The 27602-nt window shown below is 35.8% G+C and overlaps 1 protein-coding gene across 1 annotated transcript; it reads right to left on the reverse strand.

Moving 5' to 3' along the window:
- Window positions 1-1726: 1726 nt before the first annotated feature.
- Window positions 1727-27496, reverse strand: LOC116710623 (serine/threonine-protein kinase 4-like). Its single transcript, XM_032549766.1, has 11 exons — window positions 27080-27496; window positions 22078-22158; window positions 21011-21139; window positions 20767-20881; window positions 20040-20204; window positions 19637-19804; window positions 19341-19478; window positions 18836-18967; window positions 18549-18744; window positions 10669-10820; window positions 1727-5147 (listed from the first exon to the last, which is right to left on the reverse strand). Exons 1-11 carry the CDS (start codon window positions 27121-27123, stop codon window positions 4989-4991), a joined length of 1479 nt encoding a protein of 492 aa, XP_032405657.1. The 5' UTR covers window positions 27124-27496; the 3' UTR covers window positions 1727-4988.
- Window positions 27497-27602: the final 106 nt, after the last annotated feature.

The raw sequence follows: 27602 nt of genomic DNA on the forward strand, positions 1-27602 counted from the left end.
TGGGTCACGTAAACCCTTTCAACACAGAAAATTCACTTTCCAAAATCCACCCTAAAGACAAATGCTTGTTTGAAAGACTACAAGATGAAACCTGAGTGAGTCTGAAAAACAGAAATTAAATTATAGCCGTTCTGCTGCTGAGCTTATGCTTCACTTCATGGATGACTGAGTGCGGCAGGTTTTTATCCCATGCCTTCGGAGGGAAAATCTCTGCTAGAATATCTGCAAGCAGAAAGGAGAAGTGTGGCTGCGTCATTCCCAGATGGTTAAACCGTATCATATGCATGCCTGTCACAATAAAATTTTCTGGATGTTAAATTTCTGTGATTAAATTATATCGTTTTAAAACTATTTTCAAGTAATAATGCAATTTCAACCTCTCAAAGACCAATAAACCTTAATTTAATAAAGATTACTTAACACTGGAATGTATTTCAAATACCCAAAATAAGACATGACAGTCAAAAATAAGTAAGACATAACTAAAAACCACACGCAACTGAAAATGTACAGTTGTGTGTACACAACATTTTTGAAAATTGCCCTTCAAAAATGTTAATCAGAGTGGAGAATTGAGCTCAGTATTACTTATCATGCAATTAAATGATTCATTGCTTATTGCAGCAAGCTTAATTCTCATAAGAGTATTATACCACAAGAGTAATGTAGTGGCATCTCCTTGAGTCTTTGTTCCTCTATATCTGTAAAGAATGTTCTCCTAGAAGATACTGTCAGGCATTTTGATCAGACAGCTAAAATCTCCTCAATGTTGCACAAAGACACCCTTCACTGAAATATAACCCAGATGTAAAATTAATCAGAAAGAGAAATTGTTCCCCTGTAAATGTCAGGACAACATCACAAATTGGTCTTACAAACAAGACTCACTTGGACACAAGTGTTCGTCCTCTAAGCACACACATCTATCTAATTAGGGTTTAGAGAAGCAGTGAGCTCGCCGAACGGCGATGGGGAGTGAGATGAGATTTGTTGATGGCTGATTAAATATTAACTTCAACTATTTTGGCAGATGTAACTCAACATGGTGAGGATAAAAGGAGGAAAGGAAAGAATCTCAAAGGTTCAGCTGGGACAAGAAAAGGCTTTTAGAAAGTCAAGGGGACATGGTGCCTAGTTGCTCTGTCCGCTGTTCAAAGTTGAGCTAAAGTGAGAGGAGAAAATGAACCAACAGAGGCAGGAAAACACCTCCTCATGCAAATATAAATATATGCTTCCAGCCTTTATTTTATAGTGAAATCTAAAAGTTTGCCTACTCCAATTCTTCAGAGCTGGTGCAGAAGCCTCATAAGTTATTTATTTGATTCAAGTGTTTAGAACCATAGGAGCATCTAAAACATCAGAGACCAAAAAAGGCCATTTTACATCTTTTTCTCTCAAGTTAAAGCATAAAAACGTTCCAATATGAGTCCATAGGATGGAAAAAAGTGACCAATTGTTAAAACCCGCACATGCACAGTTAAAAATTTGGGAAATCCAAACAAACAAAAACAAAAACAGTGAAGGTTCAGGTTAATATAATTTATAAACATCTATCTTTGAAGAGAATATGTTAATACATTTATGTTGATCTTAAATAAATTTCTGGGTAAAATATACAAAGTATTCAATGTTAACTCACACTTCTAAAATTCAACCACAGGTAATTTTACAAGGTAATTATTTCATAACGTTTCTGCTTAGGGGCAGCAAGAAAAACACAATCATGTTTAGTTTGTTTTTTTATTGAAGAAGCAAACAAAATACACAAACCAAATACCACTGATAGCAACATATGCTTGACCTGTACTGCATGCTGTACTTTAAGGCAGATACACCTCAGAGTAACGAGTAAACTCACATGCAGACAAGCTGTATTGTACTTAGAGGCAGAAAAGGAAATAACTTCTAAACTCCTGATTTATTTATACTAAAAATCTGTCAGATTTTAATTGACTGAGCCACTGACTGAGCCACATACTTTCTAATAAATCCTACATCTATTCACAATTTAGCCTTTTTTCCCCCGATGTTTAGTTATGAGGTTTAAACTGTTTCTAAAAACACTGCATTTTCATGAAAAGACATACAAAACTGAAAAAGAAACAATTCCAGCAGAATAGTGGCAACATAACATCAGCAGGATCACATTGTAAATTACAGTAATTAATTCCAATTGTACACGTAAATAATTTAAATAACAAATTAAATGACCCATAAGCTGCTTTAACAAAATTAATTTTCTCTTTCCACAGATCAAAAGTTTACTGCTACTGAAAACTTTTGCAGAAAGTTTTCTTTATGGTTGTGGAGCTGCAGCTTCCTGCTGAGGTAAAGCCGACCTCCTTGCTGTTGTGAAAGTTAAATTGTTGCTTTTCAAACAAAAAGACAAAAAAAAAAAACTTGCAACATTGCAACAAGTTTTATAGCAACCTTTGCCTTCTGTCTGTTCTCCAGTGATTTTGACTTCGCTCAGCAGAACTCATTATTCTCCAACTAAGTCAATAATATTAAGGCTACATTAATATTCAGGAGTTGCCCTTTTTCTGTGCTGTTGTTAACAAAAAGGTGAGGACTGGTCACAAAAAGAAAAAAAAAAAAACAGTGCATTCAGAGTAATACCACTGGCTAACGTAAGAATCCCTTTAGCTTGTAACAAAAACAGAAAATGAGTCTTATTACAGAAAACCATGGCATCCACAGAACAAGCTCAGTTAATTACAGCATATAGTTGAAGGGATTCCCTCCATCATCAAACACCCGAGCTCCTCTGCAGTCTAAAACACAACCACCGCACACGGCCACGTTTTTCTTACAGTACCTACGGACGTCATGCGGAGCATTTCTGAACAACTACAGTAGTTTCTCATCGTCATTATTTTTTCACCCCTGAGGAGTTCCACGACCTGAGAAGCTTGTTTTACTCTGACACAGTTCCTAAAGGTTCTCTTCCTTTCTGACTGTGTCGACTCTAAACCTATGTAACAAAAATATACTCGGTCCCTTTACTTAGTTATTTCTCTTCTGTGCTGGATGAGAAGCAGATATGTACGACATGCTGGCGAATCTTAGGAATGTTACAAGTAAAGCTGGATCAGATCTGGACTGAGGCCCTTTGGCAGCTGCTTAAAAGTTAAGTTGAAGGAAAAAAAAAGAAGCTGTGTTAAATCTGGTCTATATACTTGTCTAGTTGGGGTTGTTTTAAAGGTTAGTTTGGAATTATAAACACCACAGCAAAAAAAAAAAGAGAAAAACATTAAAAGGGCACTGGTGGTTAAAAAAAGGCAAAATTATTACAACATTAAACTCCCTTAAAAAAGTTTTTCCGCAAACACAATCATAAAGTTTTGTGACTCGTCACTTAATGGTGTTTATAATCCTAGGAGCCACTAATGAAGACCAAAGAGGGAAAAACAAATGAAACTGTTTTAATTTCTGCTTATTTAACATTTCAATGTGATGCAAAATAATGTGAAAATAATTTCAACCACCACAATGAAATAGGTGTAAGTAAATCTCTGAAGGACATTACTGTACGATGGTTTAATTTAAACTGGAATTGTTGAGTTAAAATTGCTCAAAGGCAGTGTAAACATTGGAAAATTCCCCATCTCTGTGCTTTTAAATACTCATATAACTTTTAAAATAGTTTGTGTTTGTCTTGTCTTAATTGATCCTCAGATTACTCTTTAAAGGAATGTCTACTAAGGCAACAGCAGACAAACACAAACGGTTCAGATACAAAGTTGAAAATCCAGAACATAAATTTGAAGTGAGGAAAATCACAGAGGGATGCCGACGTTGCTGTGATAGAAAAGAAGGAAAAAGTGGGCTAATACTAACAGACATCGTCGCAGCAGTCGCATGTTTTCGTAAAATTGTGCAGCTTTAATTCCGGGCAAAACATAAAGCTAAAGATATTTGTGCCATAATCCTATAAGTTAAAAATAATAAATCTGCACAGTAAAAAAAAAACAAAAAAAAAAACTTTTAGGAGAAAGCAACATAACCAACATTATTCAGGCATGAATCATATTGTGAAAAACAGCAAAATAAATTCCTTAAAATCTCACTGCCTCCTGTCTAATGGTTTTGCATTTTGTCTCTTTAAAGCAACAGATTAGTGGAAAAAACAGTCATGTAATGAGGCACACAATGAAAGGGTTTCAGGTTTTCCTATGTATTATACAAAAACCCAGTTTTACATTCAAAGTTGAGGGTAAAAATTACAAACAAACCGAATTAAAGAAACTGAGGTTTCATTAACTATGTGACCAAGTAAACTACGTTGAGGAATAAAAAATAAGCTTGGCCTGTAAGTTTTAATTCTCAGCATTAATTTAGCTACAGCTGGTTGGGAAGGCCTCAAACTGGTTTGAATCCAAATTAATCTTTAAGATGTAAATTGGTCAAGCTGCAGGCCAGTCGTATGCTGGGTGAAAATTTAAAACTCTGTTCTGCTCCCTAGTTTTTTTTTCTTGCTGAAATGAAGTTATTTGATCCGTTTCTTGGTTTTCACACTCTGAGGGTAGAAACACTAAAACATTTAGCAGCAACAATGTTTTTCCAGCGCTGAGAGCAAACCCTCATTACAAGTACCCACTGACAACAACAAAAAAAAAAACTTAAAGGGATGGTCTGAGAAAAGTCAGTGTCACTTTAGACAAAAAGCGTGCAAGCTTAAAATAAGATGAATAAAACCTCCAGATCAGGTGTTGAAATAAAACTCACTTTCTTCAACTGTCTTTTTTTTTTTTAAACTAAATGAGCTGTGAGAGTGCAGATTCTCTCAAATCAAACCAATATTTTGTCGCTGGAGGTTTGTTTGAGTTCAAGTTCCAGATCCACCTGATCCACAGCCTCCCAGATGTCACATCCAGCTGCATTAAAACATGTCCAGCCATCAGGAGGAGACATCTGTTAAAACAGCAGTTAAAAAAAAAGAAACCATCCTGTTGTGTTCGTCCTGTGACGAGCTCTGCAGATCCTTCTCAGAAGTTCTGGTGAAGTCGCTTTTTGGCCGCGATGGCGTCGAGGATGGGCTGCCGCTTGGCCTGGTAACGCTGGCGGATCTCCTCTATCTCCTGCTCCATCTGAGGATCCAGGGAGGCGAGCCTCACCCGCAGCTCCTCCACCGACCACGTACCGACCTGCACACAGAAAGAACAAACTACGTCAACTCAATGATTATGTCATCGTCCGCGGGCAGCAACTGTCCAAAACAAATGCTTCCCAACACAAATAAATTTTCTGGTGGTATGTTGTAAATGGTCATAATAAATGTTTTTGTTTTACTTAAAAGAGAACACTTGTAAACAAAATCTAATATGCTTCTATCTAATTCATAGTTTAGAAATTTTGCATTAAAGACACCATAGATGAGGTTCATCAACACTGCAGTACTTACAAAGGTCAACCTGGATTGAACTGTTCTAGACTGGTCACTTATAAAAAAATAAAACAGTTTGATTTACGGAATATCTCCCTTCTTTCTTTCTAAAGGCAAAAGAGCAATGAATAAAAAAAATCTTAATATGATTGAGCGTTCCTCAACTCACATTTAGTTGGAACATTAAGTCCCTTAACTCCACGGTGTCTGAGTGTACCCGTTTTAGAAATGGCATTTATTGCCATGAATTTGGCATCTCTTGCTCTGTTGCAGGTCTGTGACTGGGAACGGTGCCTTCTTTAGCTTTCCCCAGGAGGTTTCCCCTCTTAGCTTTTACCAGCAGCACATCGCTCTCAAGCTATTTATTACCTACGATCAATAGAGCTAAAATTACACTGATGTCCTAGTCCACTACACAGAGTCCAGCGAAGAAACGCTGGAAGGTCCTGCAACTGGGCGACACTAGGGTTTGTGATTTAGCTGTCACTGAAGGGTCGGTATCTGCATGAGATTCTCCAAGAGCAACCCAGAAGGATTATTAGAGCAACCCTGCAATTATATACAGATAAAATGAAGCAGAGTGTTGGTACACTCAATGAATTGTCACCTAGCGAGCGATTCATTTGTGTTTTCACCTTGAAAACATTCAGGCTTCTTTATCTTTTGATTTATACACAGTTTGGGAATGTCATGTTTTTAATCCAGGTTGAAGTGAGAGTTTAAAGTTTAAAGTAATAGAACAGCATAGTGTCAAGCTGCCATGGATTGTTAACGGTCATAACATAAATGTGCTTTTCTAATCTGAATTGGAGCGCAGTGACTTGGCCATGCATCATGCATTGTAATTAAGATTTAAAATATTGGATTAAAGTCAGTCAGACACAAAACCTCATCTGACAAATTACTTTGAACTGATCATCAAAAAGTAGAAATGCTTAAGTCTTAACTGAATCAATGCATGCTATGCTACTGTAGATGTGTTCATAAAATATTCCTAGAGTCAGCTTTAATAATTTTTAATTAGTTTAAATAGAACAGAACTGTTTCAAAGTAAGAATAAGTGTAAATGTAACAATGATTGATTTATATGTATTAATGCTACTGTTTCAGGCACTTTAAACTCCTATTCTCAAATATTTTGCTTATGATTGCCTGAGAAACTTTCACTTTTCTTAAAACTAAAATCACTCCTACTACGGTGTAAATGATTGCTGTGCTCTTCCCAGCACACATGCCCTTTAAAAAGACACTTCATAGATTGTTTAACTGATTGATGAATTTTTAGCACATAGTCTGAGTCTATTCTCCAACACAGCATTACAAACATTTAAAAATATATATTTTATTTGCTCTTAAATGATTCATCAATTACCCAACAGAAGCATAATATCCAAAATGAAAAATCTTCATGTACAAGCAATCTCGATTGATTAAATAAATAATCTTGACAAGTCTTAACTTTGATCCTCATATTTACTTTTCTGTCAGAATAATTACAAACAGCTCTGGTTTCACTGAGCCTTAGTTTTAAGGGTTGATCGGACTTTAGAGCAATAATAAAAAGCAGCGAGGGGAGAGGAGGAATGAGGGGCAAGAAAGTTGAAGAATAAAAATAGACGTAAAGAGGACAGAACGGAGTGAGACACTGGTTCTTCTACATCTGCTTCTAATGAAATATTTAGGTTATAATGTTCAAAACAAATATTCTGTGCTGCATTGTCACATCACTAAAGCTGCTAAATCAAAAATCTAAACAGAACCCTAAATAAAGACAGACTTAGATATTATGTAAACTGAAAGTCCTATTTACTATTATTACACATTTTATTACAAAAAAATATTGTGATTAGTCAAATTAACATAAAGCAAGTCCTTTCAACCAGAAACCTCTAAACTCAGTTTTAAAATGTTTAAAAATATGCCTGTAAATAAATGATGCTGTTTAACTACATTTTTTTTAAAAAGCCTGCAAACAACAAAAACAAGTTCACAAATCTGAAATAAAACGAGGCCAACTGGAAGCTGTCAAACTGTGTTAATGTATTATGGGATGTTTTTTTAATCCCTTCATTTGCAAGTCTAATGGAACAATACGTCTCACCCAGTAGGATTTATGTTAACTAGTAAAGCCTTTTTGATCTTCTAACACACCGACAGTTGTGGTGCTGTAAAAGTGATCACATTTAATCATTTTCATCCATTTTCATAAGATGTTGACTAAAATAACTACTTTTAACAAAAAATATCATAAAACACTGTAGCAAAGATTATTGTGGTCTCTAATTTGTTTTTGTACTTAAAAACATGTCCCTTACATGTTCTGTTCAATACATTTAAAAAAAAGACATTAACACCAACGTGTTGAGAATACTTACAAGATTAAGAATTTTAATGAAAGGTATAGGACATGATACAAAAATTGGAAAAGCAATAAGTTAAAATCCACAGTAAACAAAAGTCACATAAAATCAAGCCAAAGTTCTCCTAAAGAGAAGAAATGAGTTTTTAACCAAGATTTAAAACCGTAGTAAAGGTGGAGTGACCGTGGACATGGAGTTTGCTCTACATCAGGGAAAAGGAACGATCATTTTTCCACCTCAAACAGCTGGTTGGAATAGAGAGAAGCAGCTGGTCAGTGATTATGAGGTGATAAGACGACTTAACTGCAATTATTCGCTTTTCAAATTTAAAATGAGGATGAAATAAAACTTTGATTATATAAGAAAATGTCATAACCCCCATTTCAAAGTGCTTTACATCATATCAAACACAGAAACACAAAGTCATCAAGTGGGGGGTTCTTGCTTTTGCATCCATAAAAGGTTTACCGGTTACACTCCTACTGTGTTATATTGGAACGAAATACCTATTGGTATTTTTATTCCCACTCACGCTCGCAATCACACAGTTTAAAACGATGTAAACAGCCTTTCAACGGGCTTCCGGCACGAGGCTCCGAACACCTCTTTCACGGAATTTCGAGCAGGGACTCCGTCGTCCCTCACAGATTTTTGTGCAATTCTATGGTACCTGTTAGTGTCTTGAATTTACAGGGTTTCTGTTACCATCTGTCAGAGAGTAAGAATATCCTGTCACTAAGAGTGTGTTATGTGCAAACAACAGTAAATCTGACAGTAGGTGATACAGTGCATCTATTTAAGAGAATCTATGGGGAAAAACAAAATAAAATCTGGGTCAAGTTACCCATCACTGACAGCAACGGAAACAAAAACAGAAAACCTTCAAGCAGCAGAGACCTAAACCTCCAGAGGTACATGTAACACACAAACCGGCAGCTCATCAAAAAATTATGAAGCCACACATGCATGTTTATACCAGCACACAAATATAGCTGTTCTGTTTTTAGACACAGACTTATATGGCCTTGAACAGTGAAAAAAAAACTATAATTTGTTGTAATCATTAAACAACTACAATTATATATTGTAAAAATGATATCCCTGTATGTTTCCAATGTTTAATTCCACTTTTATTAACATTGTGCTGCTGTAACCCTGTTTTTGTTTACAAAGAAATTTAAACGAAACTGATTCAAACACAAATATTTACTTATAGCTTCATTAAAGCTGCGCAGAGGAAGAGTGAGAAACAGCATTTGGTGAACATGTAAAGGTGAAATGGCAGTCCTGTTAGAGAAACCATCCTATATTTAAAGGTCAAGTATTTAATATTTAATTCCAGTAGCAGCTGCTTGCTCTGTGTAAATGTCTCTGAGCAAGACAAACACCACCTGTATTTTCACAGTAATGTAACTTCTGAAGAGGTAATCATAACGCTGAAATACATTACTTATGTTTCCATCCAAATGTCCAGGAATTTTGAATTAACTTTTAAAATGTTCCAAAATAAAAGAAAAAAAGAAATTAAAAAATATGAATTAGATGTATTTCCATACTGATTTGGAGCGAATCAACTAGTATCCGCAAAGCGTAATTTTGCCAAATGTTGACATTAAGCTTGGCTGTGATACATAGGAAGTGGAGATTGTGAACTAGCATGGGCCACACATCTGAGAAAAATTAAGAAGCTGTCAGCAATGTTTGTAAAACTGTATAGAAACATTTTAGGTCCTCTGATTTTTTCCTAACTTTTTTGCCAACTACATATTTTTTTTTGCCTGGGACAGTAAGTCGTTTATAAAATACAAAATACAATAAAATAAACAATATTCACATTATATTCCTTACATGTGTAGCAAATAGATTATTCAACTTATAATATTTACATTTTGCAGAAAAGGGTAATGAGTCACGGCAGCTTTACATCCTGCCATCTAACGTTGTACTGAATCTCTAAGCATGGAGCTTTACAATCAAACTGAAAGCTCATTTCCAACATTTTTCTTTTTTTAAAATAAGCCTAAAAGCTGCTTGTTTTGTCTGGTGCCAGAGAAAACTCCAACCGCATGTGATACTGTAATTAAAATGTGAACATTTCTCTAAGACAAGACAAAGATTTTCATTCTATTAAACTACTGTTTGTATTACAGTAAATTTATTTCCAGTCTTAATCAGATCAACTCCAACATATTGCTTTTAATTGGACCCAGTGAGAGGCCATCCAAGGCAGAACGAGTTAACGAGCACTGAAGCAGATGTTCAGTTTAAAGTCTAGAATCAAAAGCAAAAGAAATACTGACTGACAGGATATGCGGCACATACAGCGGGTGTTGGACCTCAGGTTCAGTTTCACACTATTCTGAACCACAGATGTAACTTAGAAGTTTCCCATTACTGTTGGGCATATTTGCAAACATATTGGTGAGTGATAGCATGTGTTTATTTCTGAAACTGGGCAGAAATGTAGATCTGCTTATAAAAGAGCTTCACCAAGCAAAAATGTTTCTCTGCACATAAAGCTTGCCCACTTTTAAATGAGGTATTGTAAAGGAATGCCTGTGCACATTTATTGGTATTTTTGACAATTACAACTTGAGCAAATTTCTTGAGATGCAAAAATAATTCCCTTCATTTTGATGGGTATCTTTGCTCCTACGTGCATTTGGTGCAATATGCTTTGTGAATTCAGAGCAGGCACAAAGCAAATTGTGGAAGCAGAAAACTTCCAAAAATAGAGAAGATTGCACTTTTTGAATTCCTCCCAGAGTGAGTTACAGCGTCATAAAAGCACAACCAGATACCCATCAGCTTGAGAACACCTCTGCCTCACAGGACACCGAGTGCTTGGTAAAGTTACAATAAACACCATGTTTTTCCCCCCTTCTCTCTCTCAGCAGTTTGAAGAGTCAGTTTCATACTTACCATTTCAAGATCTCCTTCACCAGGGAGTTTGCGGTTGTCTGCATTGTTTTCTCCACGGCGTCCTCCATCATTGTGATTGTTTATCTCCTTCTCTTTCTGCTCAAAGTACTCCAGAAAGGACGGTTTGGCTGGCTGCATCGTCTCATCTCTCCCTGTATGGCACACAACCAAGTCAACATTTATTTGACTGTGTAGCAAAACTCAACATATCACATGCTTTCTGCTTTACATCATTAGCATAATGAAAATCTGGGGGGAAAAAAGTTACAATAGGCAACAGAATTGGTTGGATTTGATTCACACTTAAAGCACCAGATGCTAATTCAATCATATGATGTGGTTATTGTTGCGTAACAAAGCAAAAAAAAAATGAAAATCACATTGTTGTGAAGTTAAAGTGAGAGTGGATTTAACAGTAGGTGAATTTGGGATATCTGGATGCAGCAAAACAAGACAATACTTTCCTGTATTGTCTCATAAACAGAATGAGAAGTTTTTTATTCTCATTCCGTTCCAATAATCATCTTTAAATCTTAATAATTACAGCAGAATTTCTGTTATAAAACAACTTATTTGACTATAGGTTTATATATATATTTTTAATCACAGTACATATCATCCATTTAAGTAATTTCCTACATTGTATTGTTTTTAATGTAGAATGATTATTCCACATCAGCTAGTATTATTAAACTTGATTAAATTAATACTTTTCACAAAGTTTTTTCCCCCCAATCATGTTGAAAAACACGCTTATTCATGGATATAGAAAAAACAGTAATCAACATAAAATAAAACACTATACAGTTACATCCTAGAGCTAGAATCAGCATACAAATGAGGCTAGCACAATGCTCAGAGTTTTGATACTTTTAACTGCATGCATAACTCTTGTATGCAATTCCCCTAATCCCTTGATTAAGGGAACTACTGCAGGTTACTGCTCACCAAGCCAGCATTACTGTTCCTACTTACAACAATTTACCTTCACAGGGATCAATTAAATGCTAAATTATTAAAGCAGCGATAAACTGAACCATAAAGCAACACGACAAATGTGATAATGTGGGGAAAAACCTAACCTTTAATTCTTAAAAACAACAATTATGTTGAACAAACAACAAAACGGATTTTATCACTGCTTCAATAAAAAAAAGAAACATTCTGAGAGTGTAAACCAGATAAAACTAATAAATAATACAACAAAGTGTGCATAGTATGTCCATTATTGAACTGCAGGATAGAAAAGCCGGCCAGTTATAGCATTTTATCATTATTAATAACATCCTTTTTTCAACACACACATAGCAACTGAACAGTTGTGAACAAAAACACACAAAAAAGACAGAACATTGTTTGATATCAATACTGATATGTTAATTAGTGGCCAACATCGACTGGTACCAATGTTAATGCCTATATGTTGTGCATGTTGTGGTGATGTGTGCATTTTAAAGCAACACATTTTTTTCAAGGAAATTAACTAATGATTGACACAAAAAATTACACTAATGTAGGGAGAAAAATAAGTCTGAGTAAGTGTAAATGTCAATACAATTTGAGTTGAACTTGTAAAAAAGTGTGTAAATGGGTCAAAAATGGGAGGAATCCTATGTAATTGTGCGTTGTATAAAAAATTTACCAACACGGATGCATCTATATTAGTTTCTTTGGTTGTATGGGAGTTGAAACAGCTGCACTAACTGTGTGTCACAACTTTTACTCGTGTGAGTGCACCAGTGGAATAAATCAGTGAGTGTAGTTCAGTGTTGGACTCATGGCTTTAATAAGCTGTGGTGTTATCGAGGGAAAACTCCCACGGCCTGCAAACATCAGAAAGAAACAACAGCCACAGTGTGAATATTGTGAAAACCGTTCATGTTTCTGCTACTAATTTAAAGTTTTCATCGGAAATCCTTTTCACTTAATGAAATATTTAATTTCACAAAAGCATATTTTATGATGAACCTTTCAACATAGCATTATCCCACTGGAAAGAACAGGAAAACATAAAATTCACAATTGCACATAGGTCGATATGCATTTAACCAGATTTGTGATCAATAATGCAATTAAAGAAATGGAAAATTAATACTTTGAAAGCCATACTCTTTCTTCAGTCATTTTAATGATTCAACACTAAATTAGCTCATGGCCCACAATGATGCTCGGCTTTTAATTACAAGACTTTAATAATAATATATCGGGGCTTTCTGCTGACTGAATCTAAAATAAATTCTGAAGAATCTCTTGTTTACTCCAGGTTGGACTTTATCATCATGGGAAATGCCAGTCCTTTATCACACAGTGGCAGTCAAGTCTAATTTAAATGTATTAAATAAATATTCACAGTACAAATACCACTAAGCAACCTGGTGCTTTTAAGATGTGTCGCAGAATATGTGTGATCAGAAAACAATGTTGCAAAGATTCTTGCATTACGCTTAAAAGCAATCCTTAAAATATAGATGTGATGATCACCATTTGAACCTGAACAATTATTTTCAAAGTGATGGAGATATCAAAGAGTCACCATGCACAGCTGAAATAAAATTACCATGTACAGTATATGATTAATGTTAGTCTATTGATGTGTGAGTGATTTGGTCTCAGGTTGTAAAATGATTTTAATCTAAACTCAGATGTGCAAAACCACACTACAAACATTTATGAAACATTCAAGACAAAATTAAAACTTTATTTTGGAACAAAAACAAATGCATCTTCTTAGACCCTAGATACCACATGAACAAAACAAAAAAGGAGATTAACTTGTAAGGGGTTATGTGTACTTTTTGCAACTTGCTGAAACAGGTATTGCAACATTTTATGCATCTGTAAATAATTAATTTGTAAAGCCATTGGTGAGGAACTCTTAATATTCTAGAAGAGACTACCAACAGTGAATTTAAATTGACATAATTTAAAATTTCTTTAAACTTTTTCTGCTTTATGAAATTGTAAATCCTCAGTTCTGTGAGGAACTAATAACAGCAGCTCAATAAATAGCAGACCAGAGTCAATATTATTGCCAAATATACGCAAAGCCTGTTTTTCATGAGAATATATATACATATACCTGTATATATAAAACAAAAACATCTGAGGTCTTGTGCTGTCTGAGAAGAGCTTCTCTCACTTATTGTCAGACACTGAGCTTAAAAAAGTCCTAAGTTAAGGAAGCTTTCCATAGTTTCCCAATATGGAGATGCCACCCGCCCACCTAAAATAATCAGATAACTGAAGGTCAGCCCTAAAAGAAATCATGATCTAATATCTTTTTAACTTTAGTTCACCATCTGCTGCCGTTTGGTAACTTCAGCAATTATCTGACTGTCCAAAATATTTTCAGCCGCAGCTTCATAGCCCTATAAAGTGTGACCTGCTGTGCTTTGTTGCCTCTCCGTGCCAACCAAATGTGGAGGGAAGCAAATTAGTGAGCAGTATTAAATGCATCCTTTCTTTTTAAAGTTTTACAGAGAAGTTTTGCTCTTATTACTGTTACTGTGAGGAAAACTTGGAACAGTGGCGACATAAGGAGAAGATTGCTCCAGCAAAAACATCAAAATGACTTAAGGACTCTGTTGAGAAAATGTTGTAAAATCAAAGTGGCTTACAGCAATCATGTACAACAAAACGTTTTTCAAAGACTGGCACAATGCCGTGCCAGCAAAAGAGCTTTTCCCTCTTTCTGCTCATCTGTTGAGCCTTTTTCTGACGCAATAGTTAAAGTATGTCAACGTGGATCGCCCCCCTGCCCCCGTCCCTTAACTCCTCCATCTTTCTTGCAGTTATAAAATAAGTTCATCATCATCTACTGTAATTACTGCAAAGCATTTAATGAAACATTTCAAAAATTTAAGTTTTGCAGTTTAAACAAGTTAAGCCGTAATAAACTTTGCTATCGTCCATTCCAACCTTTTTATACACATTTAAGAATTTTACAGTAAGAAAACCATAGTAATGTTAAATATATGACAATAACTTACCATACATTTCTTTTAAAAAATTGTTCTATGAAAAATTTTTTAGTGCCCTGGAAAATTTAACTGTCTCCAAAATGTTGATGTAATGCACATGTTACATTGGGCAAAGGCTATGAAGCATTTGTCGTATGAGGCCAGAATGAGCCAAGAATAATTCTAAAAATAACGTCTACCCAAATTTCAATATGAAGATGAAATATTTTGGATGTACAACACATCAGCAATAACATCAGTATTGGTCAATGTTTGTCATTTAACAACATACTGATATTGGAACAATAAGTAAAATTGTTAACCGATGTTTATGTCCATCTTGTTGTTTATGTACGCATCCTGAGGGGGAGGGGATTGGTCGTGTGGTATTAATTCGGGCATGTGATAGTGACGCAGTGCATGATTGTGGTTTTATTTATTTATTTATTTTTTCACAATGGTGTTTATTGGGTGGGGAAATATAGACATACAGCATATGAGTAATACTGGTAAATATTTGTGTTTGGCCATAACAATGTTGGATATTGATATTAACCCAAATTTTCATATTGGTGCATCTGTAAGAAATATACTTTTCCCAATAAAAACCACAAAAGTCTGAGACCAGAATAAAATTTTGGAAGCAAAGAGACATTTTAGGGGAGCTCTGTTGTAAGGAAGAAATTGATTCCTTTAATCCCAAAGTTCTACAAAGCCTTGCTTTAAACTTTTCGGTCTCTAATTGGGGGAAAGAATTCTCTGTATTACAACATTCTTTGTATAACACAAGAATATAAATACAGGAATGACTTTTTGCTTGAGCCCATCTTCATTATGAAAAAAAAGATCTAGCAATGCTAATGCCACGAAAGTAGTACAGCTACAACTGAACTTCAAAATACATTTTATTTTTTCCACTTAAAATTAAGACTATACTTAGAAAGCTGACTGAGACAAAATTATTTTTGTTGATCACACTGGCTGGTAATTTAGATTTGAAATGAAAATACAAATCACAGATCCCTTTTCTGCTTTATGATACAATTTAGCCTTGCGCTAAACAATTGCCATTTAACTTGACATAAAACAAGAAAGATAGTGAATTTACATGTCTTCAACAGATTGATCTCTTTCAGCTTTTCCACTAAAGGGCTGTCACAGCGGATCATCAGTCTCCATTTACTTCTCTACAAGAGACCGATGCAAATGAAAACAATCAGGAGACTGATCCAATTATTTGTGACAGATTAGAGTCAAATTTAATACAGTATACTTATATAACTAGATTAAAATGTACTTTCTCTAAACTGAACAAAAAATTTATTGAACTAAATTATTCTGTATTTAAACAGATTTAAATTGAAACTATAAAGCATATAGCACCTAAAATAGCACCTCTGAGGTTTGCTTGGCTATTCTTCTTCTTAATGAAAACGTAAAATTATTGAGTTTGAAAAAAAGAATGTCAGATTTTAGGAATTAATTTTGAAGTAATCTGGTATGCAGTAAGCCTAGAGGATGACGAGGTAAAACACTTTTTATGAATCAGTCTGAGGGTTAGTAGCTAATCAGTGTAAATAAAAAGGCTTTTTATTTTTTAGTACTATTAGAGGAAAATCGATCTCTAAATCCTCTAAATCCTCTGGGGCCCGGCACCATCAAATCAGAGTCATTAGTTTGGTGAACAGGCAGAGACAAACGCACACACAACATTAACACCAAAAATTAAAGAAATATCCTTGATTGCAGACGCAAAAAAAGAGAGATGTACACAGTAAATGACACAACAGCAGCATGTAGCCTTTTGATGTAATTATGATTTCCTAAATGTTCCTGTGTTAATGCAGTTTAAAGTGCAAGTAGAAGGGATCCATACTAACGCAATGGTAAGAAATCAGATTGGAGAAGCTAGTGTTCGTGTGCTTGTGTGTGTAGAGCTTGCGTGAGTTCAAGATTGTCATTGTTCATGAAACTTCGATGAGGTAATCCTTAAACATGGGCGTGTGTTCAATGGATTGACATTTTGGTCTCATAAATGATTGTTTCTAAAATGTCTTGCATCAGTAGTGTGTATTATGTGCCTCTAAAAACTCTCCACCACTTGGATAATAAATTATATTGATGTAATAACTTGTTTTTTTGGGGAAAAAAAGCAAAATAAAACAGACTTTGACAAAGTAATATCCATTAATTAAGAATATAAAAATAACTGACAGCAAGAATATTCACCATTTTCTGGTTTGTGTTAAAGCACTTAGTGTAGATATGTCTCAAACAACTTTGCACATGTGAACACTGCATTTGTTTTCTCCATTCCTTCACAAAACAGCTTAAGCTCTGTCTGCCAGGTTACTTGGGGACAAAGCATGAAATGTACATCAGACTGATTATCCTCCAGAATTTGGTAATATTTTTCTGTGATCACCTTTGCAAGCCTTTCAGGGACATCAGCTGAGAAGAAGCCCCAGATAATGATGCTACCACCACACTTTCCATTCTGTCTTCATGGTGCAGCAGCAATACTGATGAATTATAAACCAATGTTTTCACAACCACTTCACACACATCAGTTATTCACAGGTAGTGTCTGTTTCACTAAGTGTGATGCTGCAGCCAATGTAATACCTTTAAGACTGCATAGGAACTCTGATAGAAATTCTTGTAAAAAATGTTTAAAAAAAAAAAAAATCACATTAACCATGACTATATCATGTGTCCTGATGTCAAAGCTGACTTTATTAATATTTTTAGAGAGGTAGGTTTGTCTGTTATTGACTCATCACACCTCTGAACATTTCTGGGCGTTCTGCAGCTCACCTAAAAGAAACGCATTTCTGTTTATAATAGTAAGTGTTACAAAGCTTCTCTGAATTATAAAAAAGTATCATTGGACAGTGTAGGAGGTTGTTGTATTACAGCATTAAGTTCTACAATAACTTGTATTTTTTTTTTTTCTTTACACCTGAGTTTTTAAGACAACAGCATGCATTGCTCCAGTCATGCTTAGTCAAACTGCACACATTCACATGTGCAATGCTTTCATTGGGGTTAATTTTATGCCTATAAAAACAAATGAAAAGTCCACCCACGAACTCCCAGCACACACAAACAGAATGCAACTCTTATAAAGCCTCCTTGCCAAAAGTACCCAAGAGATCTAATGCTTCTCACTCCCACACCGCAGACTCCAAATTGATGCTGCACAAATATACGGTAATCCAGGCGGAACATGTTAGGATAAAAAGAAAATTGATAATTTAATGGCTGGAATAGCATATTCTTCTGTTTAAATAACTTTGTTCAAGTCTGACTGGAATAGTAATAATTCACAGCTTGCAGGATGATTTTCCAACTGCAAGATGTTAACAAAAAATGAAGGTTCAGGTTCCTGAGAAAACATGTGTTTGTAGTTAGTAAAATAAAAAAGCGCTTAAAAAAAGCAACAATTATAAAGCACTAAACTCTAGTATAGCGTACAGTAACCTTCAGGATCATCATCATTCTGGAAACCATTTCCTTGTGAATAAAACATAACAGAAACATTTTTAGAAGTGATTAGATTGTCCTGTGGCAAATGTCTATAATAGACCAATTACCTGTAAGAAGAGTAGCAACTGGGACTATGTTCACGGGTACTTTACGCCCCCTGGTGGATAAATTACCTTAGTTCTACTGCAAAGGGACTCAAATTATGTATGAGAGCCATAGAGAATATCTATGAAAGTGAATATGTGCTGATGTAAGGAAAATTTTTAAATATTTTTATTCTTTTGCCTTGTTTCTTGATTAGATTAACTGATGAAATTAAAGTATAATTTAAATTATTTCCAAAAGCTGCTAACTTATTTTTTTTTAAATCAACCACGAAACAAAATAAAACAATTTTATGTATGTTAGTACAACTTGCTTAGAGAAACTTACTTTTCATGGTACCGGCCTCTTCCTCATCATCAGAGTTGATGACCATGGTGCCAAGCTGTGACTGCATGGTTCCTGTGTCCTCGTGTTCGATCATCGTACCGCTAAGCGAACCTGCTAAAGAACCAGCTGCTCGGATGGTCCCTGAATCACCTGTTCTGGCCCGAACCATCGTCCCCTGGTCAACCTCATCCTCATCCTAAAATAAACAGGAACTACGTTAATCTTACTGCATTGAAAAGAACGAACAAGCAAAAACAGTAGGAGTCAAGTTCCTCCAAAGCTTCTACCGAATTGTTATCATCTTCAGCATCTTGTTCCGCCTGTTCCGCCTCCTCTTGTCTCTTTAGTTTGATCTCCATGGCATCTTGTATCAAGGCCCTTAAGACGGAATTGGGCTTGGCTGATTTGATAAAAGGATGCTGTGGAGAACAAAGATGAAAACATACATTAAGTCTGAAATTCATCCAATGTTTGTTTTCCTGAAGAATAAAAAGAGCTTACTGTCATTGTAGAAAGCAAAAAGACATCGTTTTTTTAATCTTAAAGATGTTTAACAAAAACATTCATGATTACACGCAACAAAATATTTCCAAAAAGTTAAATATAAAATTATATGGACAACTCTATGTAAAGTGGTTGAACATATTTCACTTCAAGCCACTTCAAGATGACTTAACAAAAAGAAAACTATCAGAATTAGGAAAAATGCGCATTTTTACTGCTAATGAGCAATGCAACAACTTTAGATAACGTCACCCGGTCCTAGAATGTTGCATTAGTAGATCACTTTACCTGTAACAGCTGTGTTGCTGTTGCCCGGTTTTCAGGGTTTTTTATCAAACACTTTTTGATAAAGTCTAGAAAATCTGGTGACCACTGATCTGGATTTCGAAATGTTGGGGGAGGGTTGGTGGGAATCATGAAGATGGCCTGAAAGAAGAAAGACTATTAAGTATTAAGAAATCTATTCAAAGCCTCATACTAAGTTCAAATGCAAAACAAATATTAAAAAAATGCCTGTGTTCCAATTATTACTGTAGGTTTAAACTTTTTCTTCCTTCACATTTAGAAAACCAACGGACCCTCACCCTCATTGGGTGAATGTCAGCATAGGGCGGTTTGCCCTCAGCCATCTCTATGGCTGTAATTCCCAATGACCAGATGTCAGCCACACAGTTGTAGCCAATCTCCTGTATGACCTCTGGAGCCATCCAGAACGGCGTGCCGATGACTGTATTTCGCTTTGCCATGGTGTCCTACAGAGGACAAAAACAAGATAGAAAAGATTTACGGTAAAATTAAAATACACTGTTTAAATAAGTTCAGTGACATCACAGCAAGAATTATAATCACCTGTGATGTCCAAATACATTGTGTCTAATTACCAACTCTGCATAATCTAAATAGTTTAAAGCTATTATATAATATTTTTTTTTTCAACTAATGTTAAATATATGATTAATTTGATTATGACTTTGGGTCTCTGCTTACTGTTAGCTGTCCAGCAACTCCAAAGTCAGCCAGTTTGGCTTGACCTTCTGTGTTCAGCAGGATGTTGCCTGCTTTGATGTCTCTGTGGATTTTCCTCATGAAATGAAGATACTCCAGACCCTTCAAAGTTGAATGGAGAACAGTGGCATTCTCATCTTCTGTTAACTGTAAAGCATAAGCAAAACACAAAGAGCGATTACAAGTAGGCCTGAAACAATTAGATTAATTGTGATGAATCAATTATTGTCAACTAATTTAGTAATTGATTAATTGTTAACTGGAATATACAGACTCAAATTGCTGAAAAGAAAAACAGACAGGGCAATATCTAAGCCAAAACTCTATAATAAATAAATAAAAAATATTTTTCATTTACGATTAAAATCATTTTATCTGTAAATATGTTACACCCAAAACTCCTTAAGTGACATAAATTTTGCTTTAACTACCTCAAATTATGCAGTATATACAACATTTTCATAACAACTGATTATGTACCTGGAAAATAAACAATACTGTCCCTTTAAATATTAAAATGGACTTCTGAGGAGATAAAAAAATCTTTCTAAATTAAGTCATTAAAATCTTAATAGAATGAAACATTCATTCTTTGCTCTCCGATACTTGATGCAGACTAGACCCACTTTTTGTTGCACAAACAAAACCCAGGCGTCTGCAGGTGTGAGTGTTTGTGTGTGTAGGGGTGAACGCTTGAGTGTTACATTACCGTCTTGTTGCGTATTCGGATGATGTCAGACACTGATCCACCACCACAATATTCCATGACGATCCACAGGTCACGGTTTTTGAAGTAGCTGCCGTAGTATCGCACCACATGGGGACTGAACACAGAAATGTGTTTGTCAGACTTTTGTCTATCCATATGGACTATCATCTCATTAGGTAGCTCTATGTCACAGAGGTGATGCTGTTACTAATTCAGTGAAACACACAATCCATTATATGCATACCTGTTGCATTGCTGCATGATGGTGATTTCTTTGAGGATCTCCTGAAGATCAGACTCTACAGGAACTTGTTTGATGGCTACAATCTCTCCTGTTTCTTTGTGGTTGGCCTTAAATACACAACCATACGACCTGCAGACAGAGTTTATTCAGGACATTTTCTTTGTTGATCTTATCTGTAAAGACCTTTAAATAACTAGCTGGACAAGTAAACCCACATTATCAGTCAGTAAACAACACTTTCAAATCATTCTACAACATCAGATGATACAATTTGATTAATTCCTCTATTTTTTATATATGAAAACCTCAGAATTTGGCTCAGAAAAAGTTGTCATGACATTTAGAACAGTTAAAGACATCAGTCAGTACAGACATTTTTGTGTTTCTTAGTGTGTTCTGCTGCTAAATATTTGCTGTGCTTTGGTTTTTAGGTAGGAGGAACTAACAACTATCAGTTGTCACCATCTGTCACTTTCAAAGATCCGGTTGAACTGCATTATTGTCCACATCGCTTCAAACACGAGTGTTTTCATTGTCTTTTTTTGTCACCTTCTTAACTGATGGAAAATATTTCAAAAGCAAAAGCATAAATACACCACAGATGAACCTAAGTCACATCAACAAAGGTGCTATTAATGATTGATTTATAAAGATGAGGAAACAGAACACTAAATAAAAACTGGATTCCATGGAGATTCATTCAGTTCTGCCCCTCCCTGATGACACGACTGGCATCAGTTGTGACACATGCATACACGGCGTCAATCAGCTGAAAACAGGAAGAGCGTTGAGAAACAGGATATGAAGAGGCGCTGTTTAGACTGACAGGCACAACAGAAGGGAGGAGCTTTCTGGCGAATGAGGAGGGAGAAATAAATGAGGCAGAAACACTGACAGACCTCGAGCGCGATGGCGTGACTAACAGAGAAAGTATAAAAGAAAATAGGAAACCAAAGCAGATTGCCAGCAGACCTTAGATCCCCTTTAAATGCAGGCAGATTTAGACATCAAGACGGTATCATTTATCAGGCCTGTGTAATCAGTTATCATCTTACTATGTGACTCACCCTTCACCCAGCTTCTCTAGGACATCAAAGACTTCCTCCGGCTGCTTGGTGAGACTGTCCTCACTCAACTTCTTCAGCTGTCTGTAAGGACAAGAGGGAGATAGATAATGGTTTGCTGCTGGCAAATTAAGAGTCAAACAATCAAAGCAGGGGAGCAACTGGAGAATGCTTTCAGCAAGGCAATAAAATATTTGTAAATTGTTCCTCTTAGTCATAAAATATAAGATAAAAATAGTTTTAAAGAATCAGATATCCAAGTTGCCACAAATATCTCTAAATAATTATTTTAAAAATTAGTTTTTGTTTTTTTTTTAGTTGCTACCCAACAAAAACAGAAATGCTTCTGAATCTATGGTCAAGAATCTGCCTCAGGAATCACACATTTTCAAACTAAAGACCTTCAGAGAAGAGCTGCAGAAAATAAAACTAATTTGGTGTTTCATATCTCCAAGAAAATAATCAAGCACTCAAAAAAAAATCATTATAAGCGCAATCAAAGTAATTTAAATAAAGGTTCAGTTGTCCTTCTGGCAGATATCTGAAAACTCTTTATCCGAGATAAAAATATCCTCAGCTTAGAGACTAAAATAGATCTGAACACTTCCAAGACACAGACCATGACGAGTCGATTTTCAGATAAAGCAGAGAGGCAGGAGGAAGTATCAAATTAAAATCAGTGCCAAGATGCTGAGTCGGGGCTCCTGTGATGTTGATGTGGGCGGATTAGACCACCTGCTTAACTCAACGTATCTGACCAGCGTCAGCAGTCTGTTGTGTTGGGGATTAATCAGCCACTGCTAGTTTTCTTCACTGTTCTTGGAGACTCTAAACCAAGAGTGTGAGACCAAAACATTAATGTATGTTTTTGAAGAATTGCAATTTTTTTATACTTGTTACAAAATAGTCCTTTTTTGAAAATATCATAAGCTACAAAACTCTCTTATTAAACAGAGATCATTGCTCAGTACGTATTTGGTTGTTCTATGAACCCTCTGCACCATAATTCATACTTTATGAAACCCATCCCAGGCTGAGGTCAAGCTGCTGTATGAATTCTAAGCCAAACGCAACAGAGAAACAGGAGCCCACAAGAAAATCATAATCTGCTTTTCAAGCGAACCCAGTGAACTCCCACTGAGAAGAGAGGGGACACTAAATGGTTATTTTTCTAAATTTAAAACATCCCCTCTCACCCTTTAGTCATGTCCATTTTCCTCCTAAAAACAAAGCTGTAACACTAAATGGGCCATGTAGCTTCAGCTACACCTTGTTCATGTTCTCCCAAATAAAAAACAATCAGAAAAAAGGTTTTACAACCATTTTTAAACTGGATTTCTGTTGGATTCAATAAACATTCATTTGTGCGTTTTGAGAAAGGCTAAATATCTGGCAATAAAATCCTCCCAATTTGGTTCATGGTGTCCTGCATTCTGGGCCTTGTAGTTTTATCGCAGCGTAATAACATTTCATGAACTACAAATCACAGAGCAAATGAATTAATCCAGAACAAAAAATGGATGGAAACACAAACTAACTTGAGCATTTAAGATGAAGCTTGACACCTAGTATGGGACTTCTGGATATGTAATATTTTTAAAGGTTTTGTTTCTCTAGTGGCTGTTATTCCAGAGCAGAGAGAGAAAGGGAAGAGATGCAGCAGATGGCCAGGGGCCTGGAACTGAACTGAGGAAGAATGCATTGAAGACTGTAGCCTCTGCATATGTAGCATCTGCTCTACCACTGAACCCTGTGACTCCCCTGGACATTTTAACATGTATAAAATTCAGAAAATTAGAACCCTGGCAAACTTAATCATTGACATTGTGAAAAATGACATCCCATAATGTCAATCAGGCATAATGCCTTTTAGTCCAACAATCAATATTACTTTAAAACATTCATATGTACTGGTGCGAATCCTGGACTATTACATCAGGAATATAATAAATCAAACACTTTAAGCAAGTCTTTTTTTAATTATTGTCTTGTCAAACATTTTGTGCAAATTGTAGACTGCAATTGCTATGTAGCTTTACAATTATTATTTTTTTTTTTTTTAAAGCTGATCAGTCTCAGTTCTAGTTCTTTACTCTTGTCAAAGAGACTCATAATTGCTGAATAACTTCACAAACTACAAGCTAATACATGTCAAACGTGTTACTTCCAACGCCACTCTTGAATTGACTGGATGAGGAAACAGCTGATGACAGAGAGGACATGATAACCAGAGAGCTGCAGGTTTTTACCAGCATCATCCTGATAAGTGAGCAGAATAGGAACTCCTTAGTTCCTACTGCCAAACACACTCCGCAAACTAAGCTAAAAACTGGTTCCTATTCTAAACAAATTAATGCATCAACAAAAATTGTGTGTTGGTCAAAGAAAGGAACACTTCAATTCCACACAGTTTTGTCAAAGGTCACCACCTTGGTTTAAACACTGCTGAGTAACATAAAAAAAAGAAAAAGAAACTGCATAAACCCTGTCAGTCTACTGCACTGCTGTTTGTATCAAGATAGTTTTTAAGTAATAACATTAGCTTAACATTATTCCTAACCATAGGGTGGAATACTTTGAACCTATAAGTGTCTTGTGTTTGGTTCTGTTAACTTCTAATAATACCGAATGCTTTTATAAATAAAGGTTAAGGGAGATCAAGCAAAGGAGGCTGACTTCTTCTGCTTAAAACTACAAAGACGCTTTTCTGCAAATCTGAGCCGCTCAATGAGAGACATTTGCATTCCTAAGAGGCTCAAAAATTGGAGCCAGAGTTGTGTTTTTATTGGTATCTGTCAGTTAGTCACTATTAAACTCATGTGACCATGTAACAGTGGCAAAGGCACCAGACATGCCAGCAGAACCAAAACCACCAACCCACATGTACACACAGGCACCAAACAATACAGATTAACAGCTACATTCACACACTGACTCAGTTGTTAATCTTCTGATCATGCTAATAAGTTGGTTGCACAACATTTATATTAACAGAAATAGTATTTGGCTAACAGCAGTATAGGCCTGCCAGCGTCAGCTGGTGAAAAGAGGAAACATCAACCAGGCCGACTACAAATAACAGAGTAATAACTAGCTAAGGGTGGCTCAGTTTGGTTAATAAATGTGACTACAACTATTTGAGTGGATGAAAGTTGTTCATCAACTCATAAACTTAGCTTTGGAACATTTCAGCTGGATTGTTAGCAGCTTCATATACTTCAGTCTTGAGAGCAATAACCTGAGCACAGCTAGTCTGTCACTTGTCAGATGTGAAGGACGCTGCAGCAGCAAATACCATCTCTTTTTCATTGTGACATCACTGAAAACAATGAAAAACAAAGATCTACTGTACATGCACTGAAACAAACTAAAGTTTTGTAAGTTGTGCACATTTAAACAGGTCAACATTTTTAAAAATTGGATTTCCAAAATGAAGGTGCATGGCAACATATTTACAAAATATATAAATATGTCTTATTTGGATACCTGAACTAATATGTCTAACAAAAGTTCAGTTGTAGGAGCTAAAACAGTTGAGTCTAAGAGGAAGCAGTGGCAAAACCCCAATGCTGCTAGAAGATATAATCCAGTTGGAGCACAAGCAAGATTCCAGATAACCTCTGAGTCCCAACCCAAAGCAATTAAAAATTATACAGTAAAAAAGAAAATAAAAGTTACCTGATCATGCATTATAGCAGTACATAATATCTGAAGTGATAAAATAATTATTCTGATGGTAGTCAACATTTTATTTCTAAACATTTAAAATATGGAATAATGACAGAAGCCTCATGTAACTCTGATTAATGCATGGACAGATTAATGTAAGTTACTTTTAACTAGAGTTCAGTAAATCTAGAGTCAGAATGAGATGTTCCATTCCTTCAGTGTTGATGTTCCTCATGTTTGAGACGTTTCTGTGCTTTAACACACCTGAGTCAAATAAATGGGTGGTCAGAATGCGCATCTATGCTGAGGAGATGATTACACCTCTTGATTCAAGTTTGTTTGACCAAGGACTTGTCTAAAACAAGACTGGCTCTTAAGCACAGAATTTGTCAACCTCTTAAAGTTTGCGAAATTGTTTAATGGTATGGTTTGCAAAACTCTGGAAGTTAGAAGCAAGAGTGACATAATAGTTAATACAAAAAGAATCATTTAAAAAGTGTAACAAAAAAAAGTCCCAACTGGGACTCAAAACCAGCAGAGATGACCAACTTTAACCCACTATATAAATAAACAGCACCTGCTGGCCCCATTTTCTGCCACAAAACCAGTTACAGTATATGTTCTCTTATGCCTGACATGCATTACATTTCTCACCTCAAGTTTCAAATTACAGAACAAATAAATTAATTCTCTTAAACCAGTGCGGATTAAGGCTGCTAGGAAAAGATCCAAATAGAGTTAGGTGATTAAACTGGATTAAAGGGCTTCTGATAGCAGCAAGCCCTGAGATTTAAGACCAAGATCATAACAAGGTTCCTAAGCCAGTTCAAGCAGAGGACTGTGAAAGTATTCCCGTTTAAAATGAGAAAATGACAAATTTTGCAACTCTTCTTTATGCGACAAAAGAACACAATTGTAATTCTTGGCTCGTTTAAATTTATCAGTCTATTTTTACTAATCAGCGAATAGTCTAAAATGAAATTTTAAAAAAATCAACAGCAGCTCATGGCCAGGCTGGAAAGAAACAGACCAAAGGAATAGTGCATTAAATCAATGAATGCTGGTATAAAAGACAAGTGAGCAATTATAAATGCACCAGATAATTTGAACTAAAATATACAAAAAATATCTTTTTTCGATATTATACCAAGTTCTAAAGGAGCTGAAATTTATCATTTTACGTTATGAAATACAACTTACTCACAAAGTGTCTGTGGGTGAGTTTTTGGCAACTGATATCTGACCCAGCTCTGAACTTAAGCATAACACCAGGCTAACGCTTAGAAAGACAAAAATCAGATACGCCATGTGTTTAAGCTGTTATTATTGGCTTTACCTGCGAGGGTTATTCCTCATCTGCACTTTCTCTTTGTTCTCCATGTTGCCTCCTTCAGTTCCCCAGGACTCTTCTGATTCAGGTCTGGAGTCAAACTTGAACCGAGCTGGTCAACGTCAAGTAGATGCTAGCAGTAGAAGGTCGCCGTCTGCTAGTCTGCTAGCAGCGGCAGCTAACGCGCCGTTTCACAGCAGCGTCCCGGGGGACGATCCTCCCGCTGCTGCTCGGTTGCAGTAAAAAACGCCGCGTTGCTTTACCATTCTGTAAGACTGGGTTCACAAGATAAAAAACGTTTAGTCAGGTTGTGGTATCCTCGCCGCTAGGTACATCCTTTCCCTGTGCCTAGGCAACTTTAGACTTGTTCGGCAGCCGCTCTAACATCCACCTGAGAAAACCAGGAAGTGCTGAGAGGAGTGGACAGGAAGGCGAAGGCGGCGCAAACAAAGAGTGCAATGCAGAGTTTCATCAGCAGGGGGCAACAATTACACATAAAACATTTACATTTAGACCTCCAGCTTAGCTG

The sequence above is a fragment of the Xiphophorus hellerii genome, chromosome 20 (genome assembly GCF_003331165.1).
Source record: "Xiphophorus hellerii strain 12219 chromosome 20, Xiphophorus_hellerii-4.1, whole genome shotgun sequence".
NCBI classification, from domain to species: domain Eukaryota; kingdom Metazoa; phylum Chordata; class Actinopteri; order Cyprinodontiformes; family Poeciliidae; genus Xiphophorus; species Xiphophorus hellerii.

What these genes read in the sequence shown, in the direction of transcription:
- LOC116710623 (XM_032549766.1), bottom strand. Translation starts at nt 27,123, where the DNA reads ATGGAGAACAAAGAGAAAGTGCAGATGAGGAATAACCCTCGCAG. An exon ending in CTGACATTCACCCAATGAGG is followed by an intron (nt 19,479 to 19,636) that starts GTGAGGGTCCGT and finishes TTCTTCTTTCAG; the next exon opens with GCCATCTTCATGATTCCCAC. An exon ending in CAGCAACACAGCTGTTACAG is followed by an intron (nt 18,968 to 19,340) that starts GTAAAGTGATCT and finishes TGTTCTCCACAG; the next exon opens with CATCCTTTTATCAAATCAGC.